The sequence below is a fragment of the Hemicordylus capensis genome, chromosome 4 (assembly GCF_027244095.1).
Source record: "Hemicordylus capensis ecotype Gifberg chromosome 4, rHemCap1.1.pri, whole genome shotgun sequence".
Classification (NCBI taxonomy): Eukaryota; Metazoa; Chordata; class Lepidosauria; order Squamata; family Cordylidae; genus Hemicordylus; species Hemicordylus capensis.
In genome coordinates, this window is record NC_069660.1 from 178412872 (window position 1) to 178433640 (window position 20769).

Consider the following 20769-nt stretch of genomic DNA (forward strand, 5'->3'; position numbering starts at 1 on the left):
CTCTTTTATGAACTGGATATACACTACAGTATATGCCATTGCTTATAGGCTTACATCAGAGTGGGATGAGCAGGTAAATGAGCAAGGGGAACTGGAGATGTGTATAAAATAATATGTTTCAATAAAATGCTAATAACAAAAGACATGTGTGCCTTTTCACAAGGTAACTATTATCTTGGGACATTTGTTCTTATTAACACACTAAAAAATGTCTGATTTGGCTTACATTTTTAACTGCCTCGGTGCTGGTCTATGACTGTAATAAAGATTGATTGATTAACTGCCTCAGAGAGAGAAAAAGTGACCTGAATTCATCATTTCTAATTCATGTTAGAAATTTCTGAGAGAGAACAAACACACCTTAAAGTGATTGTAAAATATGCCCAAACAGCTAAGAAAGCAAAAAGAAGGGGAAAGAAAAAGAAAAGTGGTGTGTGTGTGTCTCTCCTACATAGATTTCGTCTATCTCACTCCCTGTAGCAATGCTGAGTGTGCAAGGATGTATTACTTCAGAGTTGGCCACAAACGACCATGCTGGGGTCATTCTCAGTTGCGCAAGTTCACTAATGTTTAATTTCTTAGTGATATGTAGAATACCATCTAAGACTTAATGCTAGGAAATTGCTTTAAGATTTGACATTTTCCTATAATGTTTGAATCCCAGATATTTCTCCAGAAACAATTACATTTTAAAAGTTTAAAAGTCGCCTTGCAGATGAACAAATTCCATTCAATGTCCATGTAACAGATTTACTGAAGTACTTTAATGTTTAAGGAAAGAAGTAAATGGGTAGTAACCATGGTTTTTAAGAAGGGAACAGCATATAGACCAGCTCAGTATTTAGCTTCCTAATATCCCCTTTACAAATCTGAATACTAAACATGAGCTCTAACAAACCACATAAGAAGGGGGGAAACCACACCAAAACTTTGATCAGAGAAACACACATTTTCGTTTTGAATGCAAAAGACATGTTTTTGAAATTCTAAATACTTACATATGATGCTGTCGTGCCCTGTTGCTTAAAATCAGAAATGTGAAAAAGGCAAACACAGTACTTTCTAGCGTAGAGCAAGCCAGAGCAAATCCAAACCACTCAACAATCTCTCCAAAGAAGTTAGCTCCACTCACATATTCAAACAGTCCTCCTAAAGAATAAAGTATAATGGTATGAAAACTTAGCAATGTTTAAGTTATTTCACATCTGAAAGGATTCGGAGCTCGTTGTAATCCAGATTTTGACACCACAAATCTTGGCTACATCAGACAACTTTAATGTTACGTTAACTTAAATCATGGTGTTTCTGGCCATGTGTTCAAGGCCAATTGCTAGAACCTTCAGGTAGTTCTCTCAAAAACACTCTTTAAAGAGAGAAGATATAAGTTTTTCTCAGAGGGCTGAGTGTTTACTGGTCTTGTCTACATTGGAGCTTCTGCAAGTTTGCTGCCAAAAAGAAGTTAGGGAATAACTTCTGTTTAATATGAAGGAATAATCAGTTCAGTAAAAAGAAGTGTGTACATGTAAAAGAAGGGGAAACCATGATGGGGAATATACCACAAATATAAGAACTCCAAAGGACAATGAGTACCACAGGAAAGAAAGAGGTTTTTACAAATCCCTACTCCCCTCAGATCAACAAGTACACCCACTCAAAATCTAAGTTCCTTATTTGCAATGAGGTGAAAGCACTAAACTTATAACTAAAAAACAGGCGGCTCACCTGTAACAGATGAACTGGAGGTGTTCCGTTGTATTAATAAAGAATGGGGTTCTGCACCTGCGCAGGGACCTCGCAGACCGATTGACTAGCTCCTCGTGCCGCCTCCAACTGCCCTGCACGTGATCGTGCTTCCATTAAACAAGGCAGTTGGGGCGTGTTTCTCTCAGTTTCTGTAGACCGCCAGTGATAGTTTTCTTACTGACAATCTCTTCTGTGTTCTTATGTACTCTGGCCTTGATTCTTCAGGGAGGCTGGGCGGGTATTATGAATACAATGGATCACCTCCAGATGTGGATCATGATCCGTTGCATTCATAAAGAATGGGTGACTAGCCAGCTTCCCCCCTTTGGCAGTGTGTCATCAAGGCAGGACTCTCTTAAGAACACTTCGGCCAAACTCTGCATCTTTCGTTTGCCGAATGTCCAATGCATAGTGCTTCACAAATGGATGGCACGTTGTCCAAGTAGCCACCTTACAGATATCTGGCATTGGCACTCCAGCCAGATTTGCAGCAGAGGCCGCATATGCCCTCGTGGAATGGGCTCTGATAGAACTCGGGGGTTCAATCCCCTGAGAGTCATACACCATCCTTATAGTTCGTGTAATCCACTGGGAAAGACGCTGCCGTGTAACCGAGGCATCTTTAGTCTTCCCTCTGTAAAGTACAAACAGCTTGTTTGTCTTCTGCATTGGATTGGTAGTCTGCTGATAGTGTAGCAATGCCCGTCGCACATCCAAGGAGTGCATACACTTTTCTAATTGTGAGTGAGGACTCTGGAAGAATGCAGGTAGCACAATATCCTCATTTATATGAAAGTCAGTAACGATCTTCGGCCTAAAACCCGGGTCTAGGCGCATTACGACTTTCTGTGGGTATATCTGGGTGTAAGGCTGATCAGCACGCATTGCTGCTAATTCGCTTACCCTTCGTGCTGACGTAAGTGCAATTAAAAATACCGTCTTTAATGTAGTTATCCTCAACGTGGCCTTAGCCAGTGGTTCAAACAGTTGGTCTGTCAGTGCATTTAAAACCAATGTCAGATCCCACTGTTGCAAGGGGCGCCTCAATGGTGGGAACAAGTTATTCAGCTCCTTCAGGAACTTTTTACATGCAGGATGTGAAAAAACTGTCATCCCATCTCAACCTCTATGCTCAGTTGCGATTGCTGCTAAATGCACTTGGAGAGAGGCGTTCGCAAGACCAGACTTTTTTAGTGTAGTCATATAGTATAGGACTTGTTTGACCATAGCCCTTTTAGGGAAGAACCCACGTTGTTTTGCATAGATCTTGTACCTTTGCCACTTACTTGTATAATTATGTCTGGTCGACAGTTTTCTATTATCAGGTAGTATTTTGTTCAGTAAGCTATCTGCCAAGCTGTCAACTTTAGCTTGTCCAGCTGCGGGTGCAGCATCATTCCCTGGGCTTGGCTTAACAAGTCTGGGTAATTTGGAAACCAGTGGTATTGCCCGTGGGATAGCTTTAGTAAGAGAGAAAACCATGGTTGCCTGGGCCAACATGGTGTCAGCAGGATCCCTCTCGTTCCATCCCTGAGCACTTGCGACAACACCCTGGCTATCAGTGGTTGAAGAGGAAACATATAGAAGTGACCTGTGGCCCAAAGATGCTGGAATGCATCGCCTAGAGAGCCCCTGCCATGTCTTGCACGCGAACAAAACCTCTGACATTTTTTGTTCACAGCAGTCGCAGACAAGTCCATCTCCAGCCAGCCCCATTTTTGAAAAACTGGCCGTAGGTAAATCTCGTTTATCTCCCACTCGTGATGTTGGATTTGATACAACCTCTGGCTCAGCTCGCCTGCCTGAATATTGTCCTCCCCCTTGATATGTAGTGCTGTGGGCGTTATACTTTGTGCAATGCTCCAGTTCCATATCCGTTGGCTCAGCTGACACAGGGAGCGGGACACCGTCTCTCCTTGCTTGTTTAAATAAGCAATGGTGGTTGTATTGTCCAGATTTATTTGCACCATTTCCCCTTTTAGCTGGGGTCTGAAGGCTTTCAATGCCAAAAACACTGCCAGTAATTCCAGGTAATTTATATGTTTGCATTTCTGCTCCTGGGTCCACTGACCCTGTACTTGATGATGGCCACAATGGAGGCATCCGTCGTCACCCATTGCATTGGTGCCTTGGGTTGGAACGCTATCCCCGCACACGTAGATTGTCGTGCTGGGTCCACCACTGGAGTGATTCTAACACACAATCTGGAATCAGCAACAACTTCCTTTGGTTGTCTAGGTTCAGGCGGAAACTCCGTAGGTACCACAACTGAGAGCCAGCGTGGTGTAGTGGTTAGAGTACCAGACTAGGACTGGGGAGACCTGAGTTCAAATCCCCATTCAGCCATGAAACTAGCTGGGTGACTCTGGGCCAGTCACTTCTCTCTCAGCCTAACCTACTTCACAGGGTTGTTGTGAAAAAGAAACTCTAGTATGTAGTACACCGCTCTGGGCTCCTTGGAGGAAGAGCGGGATATAAATGTAAAATAATAATAATAATAAATAATAATAACTGGAGGTCGTGCATATGAAGACGGGTATAGGCCACGGTCGTGTTGCAGGACGCCATTAATCCTAGCATCCTCTGAATGGACTCTGCTGGTTGTGGTGGCACTCTTTTGAACAAGAGCACTAGGTCTCTGATCTGTTGGTATCTGGACTCTGGCAAATAAGCTTTCTTTTCTTCCATATCCAGTACTGCCCCTATGTAATCCACCCTTCTTTGAGGGACCAAGTTTCATTTCTTCCAATTTACATTGATTCCTAAGGTGTTCAAGAGCTGTAGGACAAGGTGTATCTGCGAAAGTAACTCTTCTCTGTTGCTGTTCACAATGAGCCAGTCGTCCAAATACGGATATATCACAATGCCCCTTGTTCTTAAGAACGCCACAACAACTGCCATCACCTTTGTAAATACACACGAGGCCGTAGAGAGGCCGAACGGCAAAACCACATATTGGTATGCTGTATTGCCCACCATAAACTGAAGGTATTTTTGGTGCTTTTCTCAGATCCCCATGTGGAAATAAGCATCCTTCAGATCTAGAGTGACAGCCCACTCTTCTTTCATCAGGAATTGCAATATTCCTTGCAGAGTAATCATCCTGAACTTCCTCGTGTCTATATAACCATTCAGATCTCTCAAGTCCATTATCGCCTGAATCCCCCCATCCTTCTTGGGGATTTGGAAATATCTGGAGTAAAACCCCTTCATCCTGTCCATCCACTGCACCTGCACAATTGCGCGCTTTTCGAGTAGCACTTTCACTTCCTCCAGTAACACCTGAGTTGATTGGGTGAATTTCACACCCTGAAAAGGTGGCAAGGCTTTGAACTCTATTGCGTATCCAGAGTTTATAATTTTCAGTACCCATTTGTCTGATGTTATGTGGTGCCATGCTTGGGCATGGCTTGCCAATTTGATGGACATATTGGCCGTCACAAGGCTGGTGTTGTCAGCCTCGGGTACTGAACTTGGTGTTACTATGTGCTCATGCTGTAGATAGACTTGAACTTCAAAAGAGACTGCTTTGTTTGCTCTCTGGGTGGTTTCTGGCTCTTTGATTTCTGGAAATAGGGCTTATTTCTTTGGTAAGGTCTATTCTGTTTTCTATAATCCTTTCTATCCTGTTGATAAGAACAACATTTTTGTTGTCTTCCATAGGTGAGACCAAGGGATTGCTGTCCTGTCGAAGTTGTAGCTGCCATGCAGGACTTAGCCGTTAACTTCATCTTCTTCCACGATTCCATCGTGTCATCCACAGACTCTGCAAACAATCCCTTCCCATCAAAAGGTAAGTGTTCAGTTTTATCCTTCATTTCTGGTTGTACGTTTGTTGATCTGAGCCATGCATGGCGACGTAAAGATACAGCCATGGCCATGGCCTGCGATTCAGTTTCTGCCAGGTGTTTAAAAGTACTAAGCAAGTGCCTAGTAACTACAGTCGCTTTCTCATAGGTTTGCGCCAATGCCTTTTGCAAATCATCAGAGGACATTAACAGAGTCCTGGAAGAATACATCCCAGAGGTGTTGCGCGTATCACATCATACAGGCAGAGTAATTCGCTATCTTGACAGCGAGACTAGAAGTGGAATACACTCTTTGCCCCAAAATATCAAGCTTTCTACCTTCCTTGTCAGTGGGGGTTGTGTGTCGCTGACCACCTTTTGAAGATGCACATTCCACTACTATCGAGTTCGGGACTGGGTGCCTCATGAGGTAGGTGTGCTCCTCCTCCTGTATCCGATATAAACCTTCCAATTTTCTCGAAGTAGCCATAGATGTCTGTAGCACTTCCCACGCGGACTGAGCCGCTTTCAAAATTGCCGGTAACACTGGGAGAGATACAGGATGGGTAAGCTTTGCTTTTGCCATCATATTGTAAACGGGATCCTTAAGATCCAATTCAGGCAGCTTAATTTTGAGGCTCAATGCCTCCACCATTTCCCGTATCTGAGTGTGATACGCTTTTAACTCCTCTGTGGGAGAAATGGAACTTTTAGGTGCTACTTCTGCAGGGGGGTCGGGCTCTCTAGGTTCAGGTATGCTGTCCCCCTAAGTGTCAGATGGATAAGAGGTGTCCATGTCACTACCCTCTGGCGAGGTGTTTTGAGTGGAAACAGTACTCCCAGGGGCAACAGTATTTTTAGGGGTTTGATTGCTTAGAACTGCTGACAATACTTTTGGCTTGTCTTGCAAAACAGTCCTTGGTGCTGGGATATCCACCCCAGTTGGCAGCAAAGGTTCTGATGGTAGCTGCCATTCTCTTGGCTGCTGCAGTGGCTGAGCTGGTTGGTGACGCCATAGTTCTTGCTGCACTTTCCAAACTTTAAATTCTGCGTAATCTGGTGGATAAACCACTTCAAGGCTATGTCGGAACCCACAAGTGTGTGTGATGGGACCACCACCCATCGACACGGCTTTGGCTGCATAAGTCGGATAGCCCACACTAGGGCGCATAAAAATAGGTAGTGGCCTTGTGAGATGGCCGTTCAGCCATCGGGGCCATCAAAAGCCTAATTGGGCTCGTTGATGCAGACACTAAGTGGCTCGATTCCTGCGCCCGTGTCTGTGCCCTCACCGGCGACAGAGAAGGAGTTTTTGGTACTTCAGTAACGGCCAACTGTTCTGCCACCTCAAGACCAGTGAAGCCTTGGAAGGTTGAACCTGATGGTGTGCCTTCACTAGATTCTAGTAGTGCCATAAGTGAAGTTCTGGCCTTAGGTAATGTCACCTCCTCATCCAATGCCCCCTCTCCAAAGTCCATAAACTCCTCTGGCTGATAAGTATTTAGAGGCATTGCTGCTGGAGATTGAATGGGGGTCCGTGCCGGAGTCAAGTCTATTGCTGTTCGATGTTGCACCAAGGGTTGCACCCCTTTCAATGTGGAAGCTGTCAATACCGACGCGCATGGTGCCTTCAAAGTTGAGCACAATATCGTAGCTGTACTCAGTTCCAGTGGCGAGATCGATACTGGAGGCTCTGCAGATGCCGATCTCGGCGCCGATGTTGATACCAGTGTCTCTGTTGATGCCGGTCTCGGTGCCGCTGCCGATGCCAATCTTGATGTCAAGGGCGAACCCTCGGATGATGGTGAGCTCTGCATCACCCAGGGTCATTGCGTCACCTTCAAGGTGGTATCCCAATATTCAGCCTCTGCTTGCAAATCAGTAGGCGAAGGAGTTCTACTATGAATCCAAGTCTTTTTGGTCTTTTTTCTAGGTGGTGCCGAACTGCTCTCCTCATCCGTGGAGGAGTAACAAGCCTTCTTGTGCTTGTGCCGTTTCTTCTTGATGGCCTCTGGCTGCTTGAACTCTTGCTTCGTAGTGGCTTCCGACTGCGTACTTGCAGAGTCCACTAACGGAGGCACTGCTGCAGAAGAAATTGTCTCACTCGACACTGACCTTGATGTCGAAGGTCTCAGTGTCGGGGGTCTGAGCGTGTCTTCATAAAGCGCCGCCTGCAATCTCAGCGCACGATTCTTAAGAGTTTGCTTTGAGAAAGAGCAGCAGATTCTGCAATTGGCTGGGTTGTGTTGTTCTCCCAGGCAAAGCAAGCAGGCGTCGTGTGTATCGGTAGATGGTAATTTAGCTCGGCAGTTAGTACACCTTTTAAATGTTGTCTTTGTTGTCGGCTTTGACGCCATAGTCCCTGATCAGCCCGAAGGCTAACCGCAAGGTAGCAAACTCCCTCAACTCAAGAGAGACTCACTGATCTCCACGTTTATTTAGGGAATATCCAAAACCGTGTCCTTTAATACAGTCCGAAGTCTATTACCAGTACCTTTTCCTAATCCGTTCCGAGTCTTTACTGTAGAGTTATTTTAAGTATATATTTCGAGGAGCAAACTGATTCGAGGTTTAGACGCAATGGCGGTCTAAAAGAAACTGAGAGAAACACGCCCCAACTGCCTTGTTTAATGGAAGCACGATCATGTGCAGGGCAGTTGGAGGCGGCACGAGGAGCTAGTCAATCAGTCCGTGAGGTCCCTGCGCAGGCACAGAACCACATTCTTTATTAATGCAATGGATCATGATCCAGATCTAAAGTTATAAGTGTAAGCAAAGGGTGTGGGAGGCTGCAATGGAGGAAAGGATGCAGCCAAATTGCAGTTCAACATCCATCCCCTACCTTGCCTTAACTAATTAACCAGTTACATCCCATCCGGTCAGATCTGCTCAGATGGCCCTTTTGTCGGTCCCCGATTTCCGAGAGGTTCGGGGTGCTAGGACCCGTGAAAGGGCCTTCTTGGTTGCCGCCCCACTTCTCTGGAATTCCCTTCCTTTGCAGATTTGTTTAGCTCCTTCCTTGTTGATTTCTAAATCTTTATTGCAGGCTTTTCTTTTTCGCCAGGCTTTTACCCTGCAGTTTATCTATCCCCCCCCCCGTTATTTTAGTTTTATTTAGAATGTAATTTTAATGCTGTCTTGTTTTACATGTTTTTGTACACCTCCCAGAGTCCTCGGAGTGGGCAGTATATCAAATGTTTCAAATAAATAAATAAATATTCCAACCTGAGTAAGTGAGGCACTGGAACATCAAGTGAACAAGGACAGGGGGTGAACAAGGACAATCTCTCTTCTATTCAGTACAGTATTAGCTTTTGGAAAGAGGACTATATTAAGTGGAAACAAGTGTCCAATCCAGGGGGCCCATCTAGGCAACAAAACCCCACATGTTCATGGAAAGGAAATGGGGAGCACAGGCACTCATAGCCATGGACCTTAAACACGCCAATATTGGCGTTACAGGCCAAACTTTATTGCAGAATGTGCAATCTTGTTCATATGCTCCATTATTCTTTGTGATACAGATTACATATTAAATGTGCATTGGACTGAAAATACTGGTTGTGGGAGTTTCGAGAGACTTGGAATGCTCTCTCAGGAGCTCAGCTTGAACCTGCCTTTCCACGTCTCAAAACTTGCCTCATCATTGGGTTACAGGTCGACTGCAAAAGCCAGAGGGGGAGGAGCTAGCATTTCCTCTGCATGTGACCTTCCTTGGCCATGATCTGTGAGGAACAAGGAAGCAACTGCCACCAGAACTGCAGCTGACTGGTACTTTCTATCAATGGTATAATACTGCAGGGACATAGACCCAATCCGTTTTTTCCTCCAGGGTCTCGGTAGGGATGCAAAGCCCTCGGCTTTCTACAAGGAAATAATGTGCTGGTCTTGCTATTCCAAATGTATATTACTTTTCTTCCTGTCTTCGGAACATAGGAAGATGCCTTATCAAGGAGTCAGACTCTTGATCCATCTAGCTCAGTATTGTCTACCCTGACTGGCAGCAGCTCTCCATGGTTTCAGGCAGGAATCTTTCCCAGCCCTAGCTGGAGATGGTGCCAGGGATTGGAACTGGGACTGTCAGCATGCAAGCCCTATGGTGGACTAGTGTCAGGACATTCTAAAACAAATGACAAGGAATACCCACTGAAATGCACTGGTTCCTTCCAAATCGCCATGGAATAGCAATAGCAATAGCACTTACATTTATATACCACTCTATAGTTGGAAGCTCTCTAAGCGGTTTACAATGATTTAGCATATTGCCCCCCAACATTCTGGGTACTCATTTTACCGACCTCGGAAGGATAGAAGGCTGAGTCAACCTTGAGCCCCTTGGTCAGGATCAAACTTGTAACCTTCTGGTTACAGGGCGGCAGTTTTAACACTGCGCCACCAGGGGCTGCATTTGATTTGCCATTTGGAATGCATTTGATTTGCCATTTGGAAATTCCATGCATTCCTATGGCCAGTTGGAAGGAACCAGTGCATTTCAGTGAGCATTCTGTGTCAGTCTTTCTATTATTATTTTATTTTATATCCTGCTCTTCCTCCAAGGACAGAGCAGTGTACTACATACTTAAGTTTCTCCTCACAACAACCCTGTGAAGTAGGTTAAGCTGAGAGAAGTGACTAGCCCAGAGTCACCCAGCAAGTATCATGGCTGAATGGGGATTTGAACTTGGGTCTCCCCGGTCCTAGTCCAGCACTCTAACCACTACACCACGCTGGCTACATGGTGTACATACATGGTGTACTACATGGTGTACGTGGTGTACATTCCCTAGAGTCTACATCCTTGATTTCTTGTTATAGAACCCCGCAAAATTATTGTATCTATCTAAGTCGGGAGTGTGGCCACTGGGGGCTGTCATGAAGAGTGACACCCACAATTCACCCACTTCTGAATTTGCGACTACATCACTGCTTTCTGCACACAGTTGCAACTGTAGTGGATTGTGGGTGTCACAACTGATTGGTAGCTAAGAAGTTGCTCAGCACTGTGTGGGAATGGTTGTTAATGTTTGTGCATTAGTGTTTTTGGAATGCTGCTGGTGTGCTGTTGGGTTATTACTGAACAAGCAAAAAGTAAAACAGACTTGGCTTGCACTAGTGCAAACAGCAACAGCATTGCAATAGTAACAATCTTGCCAAGGATCAGACAGTTGCCAGAAATATTTTAAGTCACATGGAAATAAATGGGATCTCAATGCAGGACACAACAACATCCTCAATGTTTCTAGTGCAGGGCTGCTCAACTTCAGCTCTCCTGCAGATGTTGGCCTACAACCCCCATAATCCCTGGCTATTGGCCACTATGGCTAGGGATTATGGGAGTTGTAGTCCAAAAATAGCTGCGGGGGGCTAAATTGAGCAGGCCTATTCTAATGTCAATAAAACTGACAGACTTTGCAGCAGCAACAACAAATAAAGAGGGCTGCAAAAAGAGAGGATTGGTGTTTTTTTTAGTATGTACAGTATGTTCTAAAATAATGGATGAATCAGGTCAAGAACATATAGTGAACAAAGGAAAAACATTTTCATTCCTTTTTAATTAAGTTGTGAATACAGGAGGTCATAAGCAGCTTGAGATCCACAGTCTTAGGCTCTGGCAACCATTTTAACAATTAGAAATTGGCCTTGAAACATTTCCAGCAATAGTTTGCAATGGCACATTACTCACCTCTTGGTATTTTATAGCCCGTCTCCCCTGGTTTTCTCAGATTCCTCAAGATATGATCAGAATGGATATTAATGAGAAGGCCACTTAACCATGCTGCAAGACCTAAGATATTAAAATGCTGCTTTGAAAATAACATTTTAAAAAAGATTATAAAATTACACGCACAACATATCATGCATCAGTGCACTGAAGAAATACTTGCTTCATTATTACATACAAGGCTACACTTGTAGCTGAATTTTCCAATCAATGCTAGAGACAGATTTGAACCACTCCTGCAGTTTGTCGTTTCGAAGGGTGAATGGCCATTACTTCTTTTTCCGCTTTGGGTAAATCTGCGACCTTTTGCACTTTACAAAGAATTTCCTAAATCACTATCATAAGACTATCACGTTATGCAGATGGGCTTCCATTATGACCTGCCTTGTTCCAGCAATATCTTTTCTTCTCTTCCTGCTCCTTGGTTTTTTTAAACATCCACTCTGAGAAAGATTCCTATGAAACCTGAAAGCTTGCTCACTACTTTGTGACTTCCAGTTGGTCCTAGCAAAAGGTATTATGCTACTTCTGCTGTTTGCATTTCGTTTTCCTAAACGGGCTCCAACAGATATGTTTGTCTTGTTTTCTAACCATGTGTTACATGCAGCAATCTCTAGTTGAATGTCCGTTTCCCAAGATTTTGTTGCTAGTGAATCTGCAGCTGTCATCAGAGGCATGGTTAGGCATTTAAAGATTTGGGGTCCTGGGTCCAGAAGGCTTGGCTCAGCCCCACAGCCTCCCTCCAGCCATGTTGTTTTGATCATTAACCCTTTTCATGCTTACTAAAGGAATCCGAAACTCATTTCCATTTGCTGAAGTCATTAATCACCAGGAGGTTTTACAGACAGGGCTTTCCCCCCAAATCCATTCCTGATTGGAGTGTGCCAGTCCACATATTCAATGGATTTAACCCGACCTCCCTGCGGGCTATCAGGGACCAGGACAGACAGGGCTTTGTTTTTCTCCGAAGGGAGGCTGGGAATTCAGGCTTAGCCAAAGTTATGTCCAGGATTTAAAAAGTCCCCCAGAGGCAAGTCACATGACTGACTCCCCCAGCCACGCACCCGCCCGGGCTTCCTTCAGTTTTATTTATCCTCCAAAACTGATGTGAGTGTTAAGGCCTGGAGCTACCAGAACAGCATGTCTTTCTCTTATACCATTAAATTACTTGCATGCATGCATACACACACACACACACACACACACACACACACACACACACACACACGTAATTTAATGGTGACTTGCCTCGGGGGGGGGGCCCAAGACAGTGGACCCCCAGACAACTGTCTTCCCTTGCCTTATTAGAGTTACGCCCCTGCTCGGGTCGAGGCATTTTAATTAGAGGGATTAGATGGACAATTTGCATAGCCATAAGCACCTCCATCAACTCCTTCAGAGAAAGCAGAAGCCCTAGAGTTTTTTTTCAAAAGCTGCTTGAAATAAAGGACTCACTGAAGCTGAGCTTCAGTGAGGGGGGGCCCATTTTAAAATCTTGTCTCTGGGCCCACTCCAACCTTGCTACGCCCCTGAACCCGAGCCATAGAGCCATGTGTGAAAAACCTCCAGGACATCCTTGTTATAGCCAGAGTGCCTTGCCCCCGCAGTACGTGCTTTATTTTCAAAATTCCCTTCCTTTTGCAATCACTTCTTGTCATGAGCTTGCCACCACATGAAATCTGGGAGCTTGGAATTTACTGTGCATTAGTGTTGGTTTCTTTGCCACCACACAATTTTTTTAAAACTGAGTTTGTCTGCTGGGAATCTACCCCACTGATACTCCTGGATTTTTGCTATCAGCTCCTCTATTGAGCCCAGCAGCTGGGTTGCTGTTGGGCACAATGGCTGCTTGCTGCTCCCTCCATCATGCCCAACAGGGGGTTGCTGCTCGGCATGAGGGCCACCCACCTTCCCCTCCACTATACTTAACTGCTGGGTTGCTGCTGGGTGTGGGGGCCGGCCGCTGCCCCCACCACTATACCTGGGTTGCTGCTGGGTTGCTGCTGGGCACAAGGGCTGCCTGGCTTCCCCAACTATGTGCCCTGCATCTGGGTTGCCACTGGGTGCAAGGGCCACCTGTCCACCACCCCCTCCAACATGCACAACAGCTGTGTTGCCACTGGGAAGAGGGCTGCACACCACCCCTTTACCGCTCCTCTACATGATTCTCCACCTTCTCCACTGTGCCACACAGCTGGGTTTCCACTGGGCATAAGGGCCGCCCACTGTCTCTTCACCTCCACTGAATCCAGCACCTGGTCTGTTACAGAAGGGGAACGGACAGAGACAATGGGGGAAAGGTGCTCGGCTCGGTCCCTCCCCCTTTCCATTACAATCACACAGAAGGGGGAGGATGGATGCTCAGTGATGGAGGAGGCAGTAACGGGACTGCCTGAAAAGGTCCAGCTCAGAGCTCACCCCTCCCCACCATCTCTTGCTTCTTCCAAACAAGATCAGGGGTGGAGGAGCAGGCAGCCAGTTAATAGATCCAGGGCACCAGCCAAACAACAGGGACACACAGTGCCCCTTGTGCCCAGTGCTAACAACTCAGATGGCTGTCATAAATAATCTTCTTCATACCACATCCCGAACAAATGTTGCAGTCCCCCAAACACTGCACTCTGTACAGCACTGGGGCTTGGTGTAGCTTTCGATTCTCCTTGCAAAGGTCAGGATAGCTGTCCTCATGCTGACAATCCTTCCTGCTAAGCCCAAGTATTTGGCCCCCTGAACCTGTCTTGAAAGCAGTTGAGGTCTGAGCATTACACTTGTGTGCACTGCACTGTTTTCAGATGCAAATGAAATGGGGACAATTTTAGCTGATCCCTGACAGCTCTCCTAAATTTTAATCGTGAGTAAGGAAAAAAGGTTTTACACCTAAAGAAAAATGGTTTCAGACTGTAAGAAATAGAGATACTGCATGTTTTAATCTTACATCTCATGCTTTAACGTGTTGAACTCTATTTAGACATGAAGCCTGGCTTACTGGCAAGTGGGCCACTTTTGGTAAACAGAACTGGTTCTGCAAATGAACATCAGGTTAAGATGCCCAATGCCAATGCAGATGCAGTTTATTATGTGCTCTCTGTTTTAGTTTTCTAAGTGACATGCAAGCAACATGACTATGCCTGAGCATCTATGCACCGAAACTGGGAAGCTCTTACTTCTAGATAGTGCCAACCTTATCAGGGAACCTGATCGCTCATGGAGAGGTCGGTCTGTGCATCAACACACACTTTGGCCCCCAGACTAAGCCTGCAAAATATGATGACTCTTAAAACAGAACCGTTGGCCATCCCTGGTCTAACCCATGAATACTTCAAACACTAACGGCCATACCATGCCGCCTTCCCATTTGAGCATTACATCAGGGGCATAGCTATAATTGAACAGCAGGGTGGGTTGATGGGTACACGGGATGTCCCTGAACCCCTGAGGGAGGCAGGCCTACCAGCTGGGTGACAGCTTGCTGTTTGCTCTCCCCCTCGTACCACTCCGAAGAAGGTGTGAAGATGGCAGGGGCCCACTCCAGCCTTGCATTACATGTAGCCAATATGGAAGAAGCAACACAATAGCTTAACTTCAAAGCAGGGGTAGGGGTTGTCTTCCTCCAGTAGGACAATCCTTACATTAGGTAGTAGGATGCACTCGGTTCCAGCACTTCAGACAGTGGCATATCAACCTGAAGGAAAGGGACACTGAAACCTTCCACTGAAGCACAATAGAGTTCTAACCTGTATGCAGCACTCAGAATACGAAATTATGATGAGTGCTGAACAGAAACAACTGTCAATTGTTATAAATATGCGAAAACCTATAACGTGTTTGGTATCTAATATAACTCACCTATGATGAAACGCAAGTCTTTTATCCAGTATCTGGGGTATTCTATGTAGTTACTCAGACTTCGGCCTTGCAAGTATCCATTATATGAACAGAACACAAAAGCCATCAAAATAGTAACGATTGGCAGTGGCTTTCCTCCACGAATTAAGAAAGGAAAGATAAATGCCCTAGAATAAATAAAGAAATGTAAGGTTTTTATTTAGTTTCATTTTGAATGTTACAGAAATATACTATGGGAGAGAAACCGAACCACTAGCACAGCTATGCATCTATTATATTAATTCTCCTGGGTGTGCCTTGGAATGTGCGTCCCAGAGCCCAGCTGATTGGCTGGGCAGCGGATGCACCTGATTGGCTCAGCGCACCCAGGAGGATTGGTTGCCATGGCGGCAGCCTGGCCGTGGAGGCCAGAGGTGGCAGGCCCGGCCCGGCCATGGAGGCAAGGCCCAGGAGGAGGGAAAGAAAGGGGAGGGCAGAAGTGGCAGTGGGGAGGAGAGGTAGCTGGGCCCAGAAGCAGAGACTGGGGCAGAAGGCGGGGGAGAGGTAACTGCCAGCCCCTAAGAGTGCACAGATGCTCTGTGCAGGGTTGGCTAGTTTTCATATAAAAAGTAAAAAATAAAATGGTAATTTTGCAAAGTATATTAGATACCATTGTCAGCAGCTCACTTCCCTGAAGGGCTCATTTTTCTGCAAAGGACTTACATACGATCATGTGTTCACGGTACACCGCTGTTTACAAAGCAATTGTGAATGGAATATTGCTCAGTTACTCAAAAAAAAATTCTGCTTGTCCAGTGTTAATCGCAATAGATCAGGACTTCCACTTTATTTAGGAATGAGGGAAACATATAATCAATTAATGTAGATTGCCCTGAACACATTTATAGCTCAATCCTATGCATCTGTACTTCTAAATGCAATGGGAGTTGCTCCCAAGTAAGCGTGAATAAAACTGCAGCTAAGCTAACCTACTAACTGGCACACTCACAACAAAAGCAATTAGTGTGGATTTCCTCCCACAATTTCCATGCATACTGGTGGTGGGTATAATGAGGATTCAGTCCATATTTGTAACCATAAGGACAGAACCATGGAGTGTTAAATATTCTGAAGTAAGTACTGTAACATGTACGGTAACTGAAGCAAATATATAGGTTCTGTGTATGTGTCATGTATTGCTTCTGCACAGGAGCAACCAAACTGGAACAAGGAGGAAACAAAAAAGGAGGCTCCATGATTTGCATCTGTAAGAAATTAAGCATGAGAGGAACTAGGAAACTATATTTGTCCATTGACAAATTGTGTTAAGCACCAATGCTCCTGACTGAAAGCCATCTTGTTTTATCAAACCCACCTTGGAGAGTCTCATTTGGTTCAAATCAGTCCCTTCCCCTTAAATTTTACTCCAATACATGTCATGTTGTTTCTCGTGGGTTAAAAATAAGCAGATAGTCTGATAGAAAGGGATTTCACATGTTTAGATTTCCAAGGACCAATCTGTATAGGTTTTTCAGAGGTCTAAAACACTGAGCCAGTATATTTAATTCCTGCAACTCACTTAGCACCAGTTCTCAACCAGTAATAACAATACTAGTAGTTGCTATACAAAAGATAAGCTCAAGGACAGGGCCTACTCACAGGTTACAAAAATCTTCTGATAGCTTACACCACTGAGGGAATCCCAAATAGCACAACCTGGAGTATGCAACAGGACACCTTTTGAGTGAGGATGTGAAGTATTGCTTCAAGCACTTCTGATTTAGCCCTAAAGACGTTTTACATTTTACTTACTATATTTATATACCGCTTTTCAATGAAAAAGTTTTCAAAGCGGTTTACATAGAAAATGGTTCCCTGTCCCTCAAAGGGCTCAGTCTAGAAAGAAACACAAAGTACAGTAAATACCAGCCACAGCTTTAAAAACATACAACATAACTCTAAATCTACATGCAAGGGTTAATTATATGTCCAGGTTAGAATAATAACAGATCAAAGAAGCAGCAAATTGTATGTAAGAGTAAGTTTTGTATTGAGAGGATTGGAATGCTGACTTTAGACTTCCACTAAATTATGATTTCTGTTAGGCCTGTGCAATTGGATAGTTCCAATAGTGTTATTAGATCTGATAATGCAACTGTCAGTACTATCTGAATTAATTGATACAATAGCCATTGAACTCTATTGTGTTGGAATATCAGAATTCTAATAATAACAATAATTCTATTTGGGATATTTCTGATTTAAGTCTAATTTAATCTGACTTAAATCAGAAATATCTGCAATGGAATCAATGGAAAAATAGAATAAAATAATAAATCAGGATTGGCTGGACAGAGGGCTCTGAAATTTTGCACATTTGTAGTAGAGAATGTGCATTTATAGTAGAGAATATTTTACTTAAAATATTCAATTTTAAGTAAATTGGCCCACCCACTGATTTTTAATGAATTTGTGTGTGTGTGTGGGGGGGGGGGTTAATCGCTATAATTATCTTGGATTCATAGGAGAGTTCCAAAAACTTCAGGAACTGAAGCTCCCTCTCTAACTATTCAAGACTTATCTGAAGAAATCTGCCCTTTGTCTTCATAAAAAGGAAATCCCTGCCCCACCCATTTTTGCTCCCATTTTATAATTCTGGAGTGGCTAGGCAGAGAGTTCTGAAATTTTGCACAGTTGTATATGATTGCAGACCGTTGTGTATTCAATTTTAAGTATGTTGATCTACCTATTGTTATTATTTTGTTATTTGTTTATTTCGGCCCAAGGCCAGCATAGATCTACCTATTGATTATTAATGATAGATAGATAGATAGATAAATAAATAAATAAATAAATAAATAAATAAAAGGTTTCTTTCATGGTAGAAAATTACCATAAGTTCAGGAACTCCCCCCATATTCCCCCTTGTTATCCATTTGTAGTCATCCTAAATTCCCAGCTTTAGACTCACCCTCTCAATTACTTGGTGTCTTTGGAGGTGTTGCAAATAGATTAAAGGATTTTTATTATTTGGATAAGCCAATTGATTTAGAAACAATTCAGGAGAGGTTTATGAATAAGCATTACTCCTGGTTAAATTTTGTTCAGTTTCAGTCCTTTATTTTACATCCTGATATAGTTAAGCAGGCTAATAGGAATTTGACTGTGTTTGCGGAATTAATATTAAAGGCTTCAGAAGTTTCTAAGGGATTTATTTCTAGATTATATGAGATTCTAATAATGCAAACATATGATCCATTAATTGGCCTTAAGTTGGCCGGGGAAAATGACCTACAACAAACTATTAGTGACTCACAATGGAACGGAATACTGAAATGGAAGCCAGTGTTTTCTACTTCTTCTCGAATTAGAGAGAATTTTGTTAAGCTCTTTCACAGGTGGTATTTGACCCTTTCTAGATTATCCCACATTATCAAGAGTTTGTCCCTGCTATGCTGGAACGGCTGTGGAAATAGGAGAACATACTTCCATTTATGGTGGTCTTGTCCCAGTATTTTCTGCTTTTGGACAGAGGTATTTTTAGAAATGGGTAAAATTACACAACAGAGGTTAAATATGAGTCCAGAGTTGACTTTATTGCATGTTGCAGAGTTGACTTTATTGCATTCAGGAGCTAATTTGGCATTATTGTCTAAGGATCTTATAGTTTTCATGTTAACTGCAGCTAGATTATCCATTGCACAATACTGGAAGCATAAAACCATGTCTTTGACATCTTGGTACCAGTCTATGTGGCATATTGCCATTTCTGAAAAATTGACTCATATTATTTGTCATTGAGCGGGTCAAGCTAATTCTAATGATTTTTTCATGATATGGTCAGATTGTATTCTGTTCACAAATCAAGATAATTTTAGTCCTTCTCCTCCATCTAGTTATTTACATATCTGGAAGGATAGTTAATGGATATCATTATGTATCAGTTTGACTATTCATGTTTATGTATTGTCTTATTAAATAATAATAATAAAAAGTTCAGGAACTGGTGCACTCTGACCATTTCTCAAGCCTCATTTGGAGAAATCTGTCCTTTGCCTTCATATCAAAGAGAGATTACCTCCTTTTACTGCTTCCCATGTTATAATTCAGAAATGCCTGTGCAGAAAGTTCTCAAAATTCATATCATGGTATCACTAAGTACGGTGAAGTTGATTGGTCCACCCATTGATTTTTAATTAATTGTTTTTACTCATGCAGAGAGTTCACTAACATCAGAGCATCATGACAGAAAATGTATTAAGATTAGAGCATCATTACAAAAAGATCAGAATCTACCACTTGCTTTTTTAAATGGGTTGTTGAAGTTCTTAAAACATTTGAAAAGTGCAGTAAGAAGATCATCCCTACTTATTGCTTTTTCGTAGAAAGTCTAACATTCAAGGCAGTGGGTGGACCTTTATAAAGGGTCTTTAAATGTTTGGAAAGTGACCACGAAAACCTGCTTTTCTTTTTGGCATATGGATGTGGTAAATTTGGTCTGTCTTTATGCATTAATTTTTCCCAAGGCCAGTTTTCAGAAAGCAACTTGGCAGCAGTCGCAGAGCCCAGGACAGCACTTGCCCAAGTGTGCGTCCTCACAACTTTCCTACATGGAGCATCCTCTCTCGTTCCCCTTAGTCTGCCACTCTCGTGAGAGAGCAGTCCGTGGGATAATGGGGTGGTCTTCATTGTACACTGAGAACATGACCCTCATTTGGCATTTGTGACCCATAGAAGGTTCTTCTCATGAGTAAGAATTATAGAGCAAATATCCGAACCTGGGGAAGGAAGTGGATCCCCCTTCCCCACCCTTTCTGTGTGAAAAATAGAACTTGGCTGCCCCAGCTTCCCTGCTTGGGTCTGCCTTTTGGCTTCACCCTCCCGGCACCATGATGGGGTGCCCTGCTTGTGCTGCCACTTGGGGTGTTTCTGCTTGTGGACACCCATGACTGTCACCCACAAGCGGCTGTGTGGCTTGTCAGGTTGGTCAGTCTGGGATGGGGAGTGTTGGCATCCCTGAAGCCTGGCAACAACATAGCTGCATGGCTGACAGGAGGGGCGTTGCCTTTTTTCCAATCAGCTGCCAGTGATCAGTGCCAAAAGCATGGAGCAGCCGTGTCCTTGGGCAGGTCTGTGCTGCCATCTCTATGACTGGAGTTTGGAAATGGGCGTGTTTAACTGTGGTTATGAGCGGGTCTGCCTTCTGATATATCAGTTTGATGGCAAAACTGCAGTTGTTGGCAGTGAAGCTTAGAGAAAACCTCAGGTTACAATTGGAGTTTGTCGTGGGAAACTGGAGTCAACCTTAAACCTTTAGCAGTGGCTACAGTTACAAACCCTGACAGCTTTAACTGCAGTTAAAGTATACGTGTGAACTAGGCCATTGTCAAATACAAAACCCTTGTGAATGAATACAAGTAGCGATTTACTTCCTAAATGGCAGTTTTGCACACCTTGCAATTTCCTGATATATCATATACGAAATCTGAATATTGGAGTGTGAAAAGTCATCTAATTACGGACAATATACAACAGTAGAAATCAGACTCTGAATGTGAGGCTCAAATCTAGGTGTGGAAACTAAATTGGCCCATCATCCACCATATAAGGCTGTTTGCTCTCCCTGAGGTCTCCTTTGGATAAGGCAGAGTACATGGTCTGGAGCCACTCAACAGCTCCACAGTTTACATT

At 43.8% G+C, this 20769-nt stretch overlaps 1 protein-coding gene across 1 annotated transcript in view; it reads right to left on the reverse strand.

Moving 5' to 3' along the window:
• The window catches only part of SRD5A1 (steroid 5 alpha-reductase 1), a 30992-nt gene that overhangs the window by 3068 nt on the left and 7155 nt on the right, over window positions 1-20769 (reverse strand). Inside the window, exons 2-4 of the mRNA XM_053243646.1 lie at window positions 15100-15266; window positions 11215-11316; window positions 999-1149 (exon numbers count right to left, since the gene is read on the reverse strand). Of these exons, the coding sequence (XP_053099621.1) occupies window positions 999-1149; window positions 11215-11316; window positions 15100-15266 (420 nt within the window). The remainder of the gene's footprint in view (window positions 1-998; window positions 1150-11214; window positions 11317-15099; window positions 15267-20769) is intronic.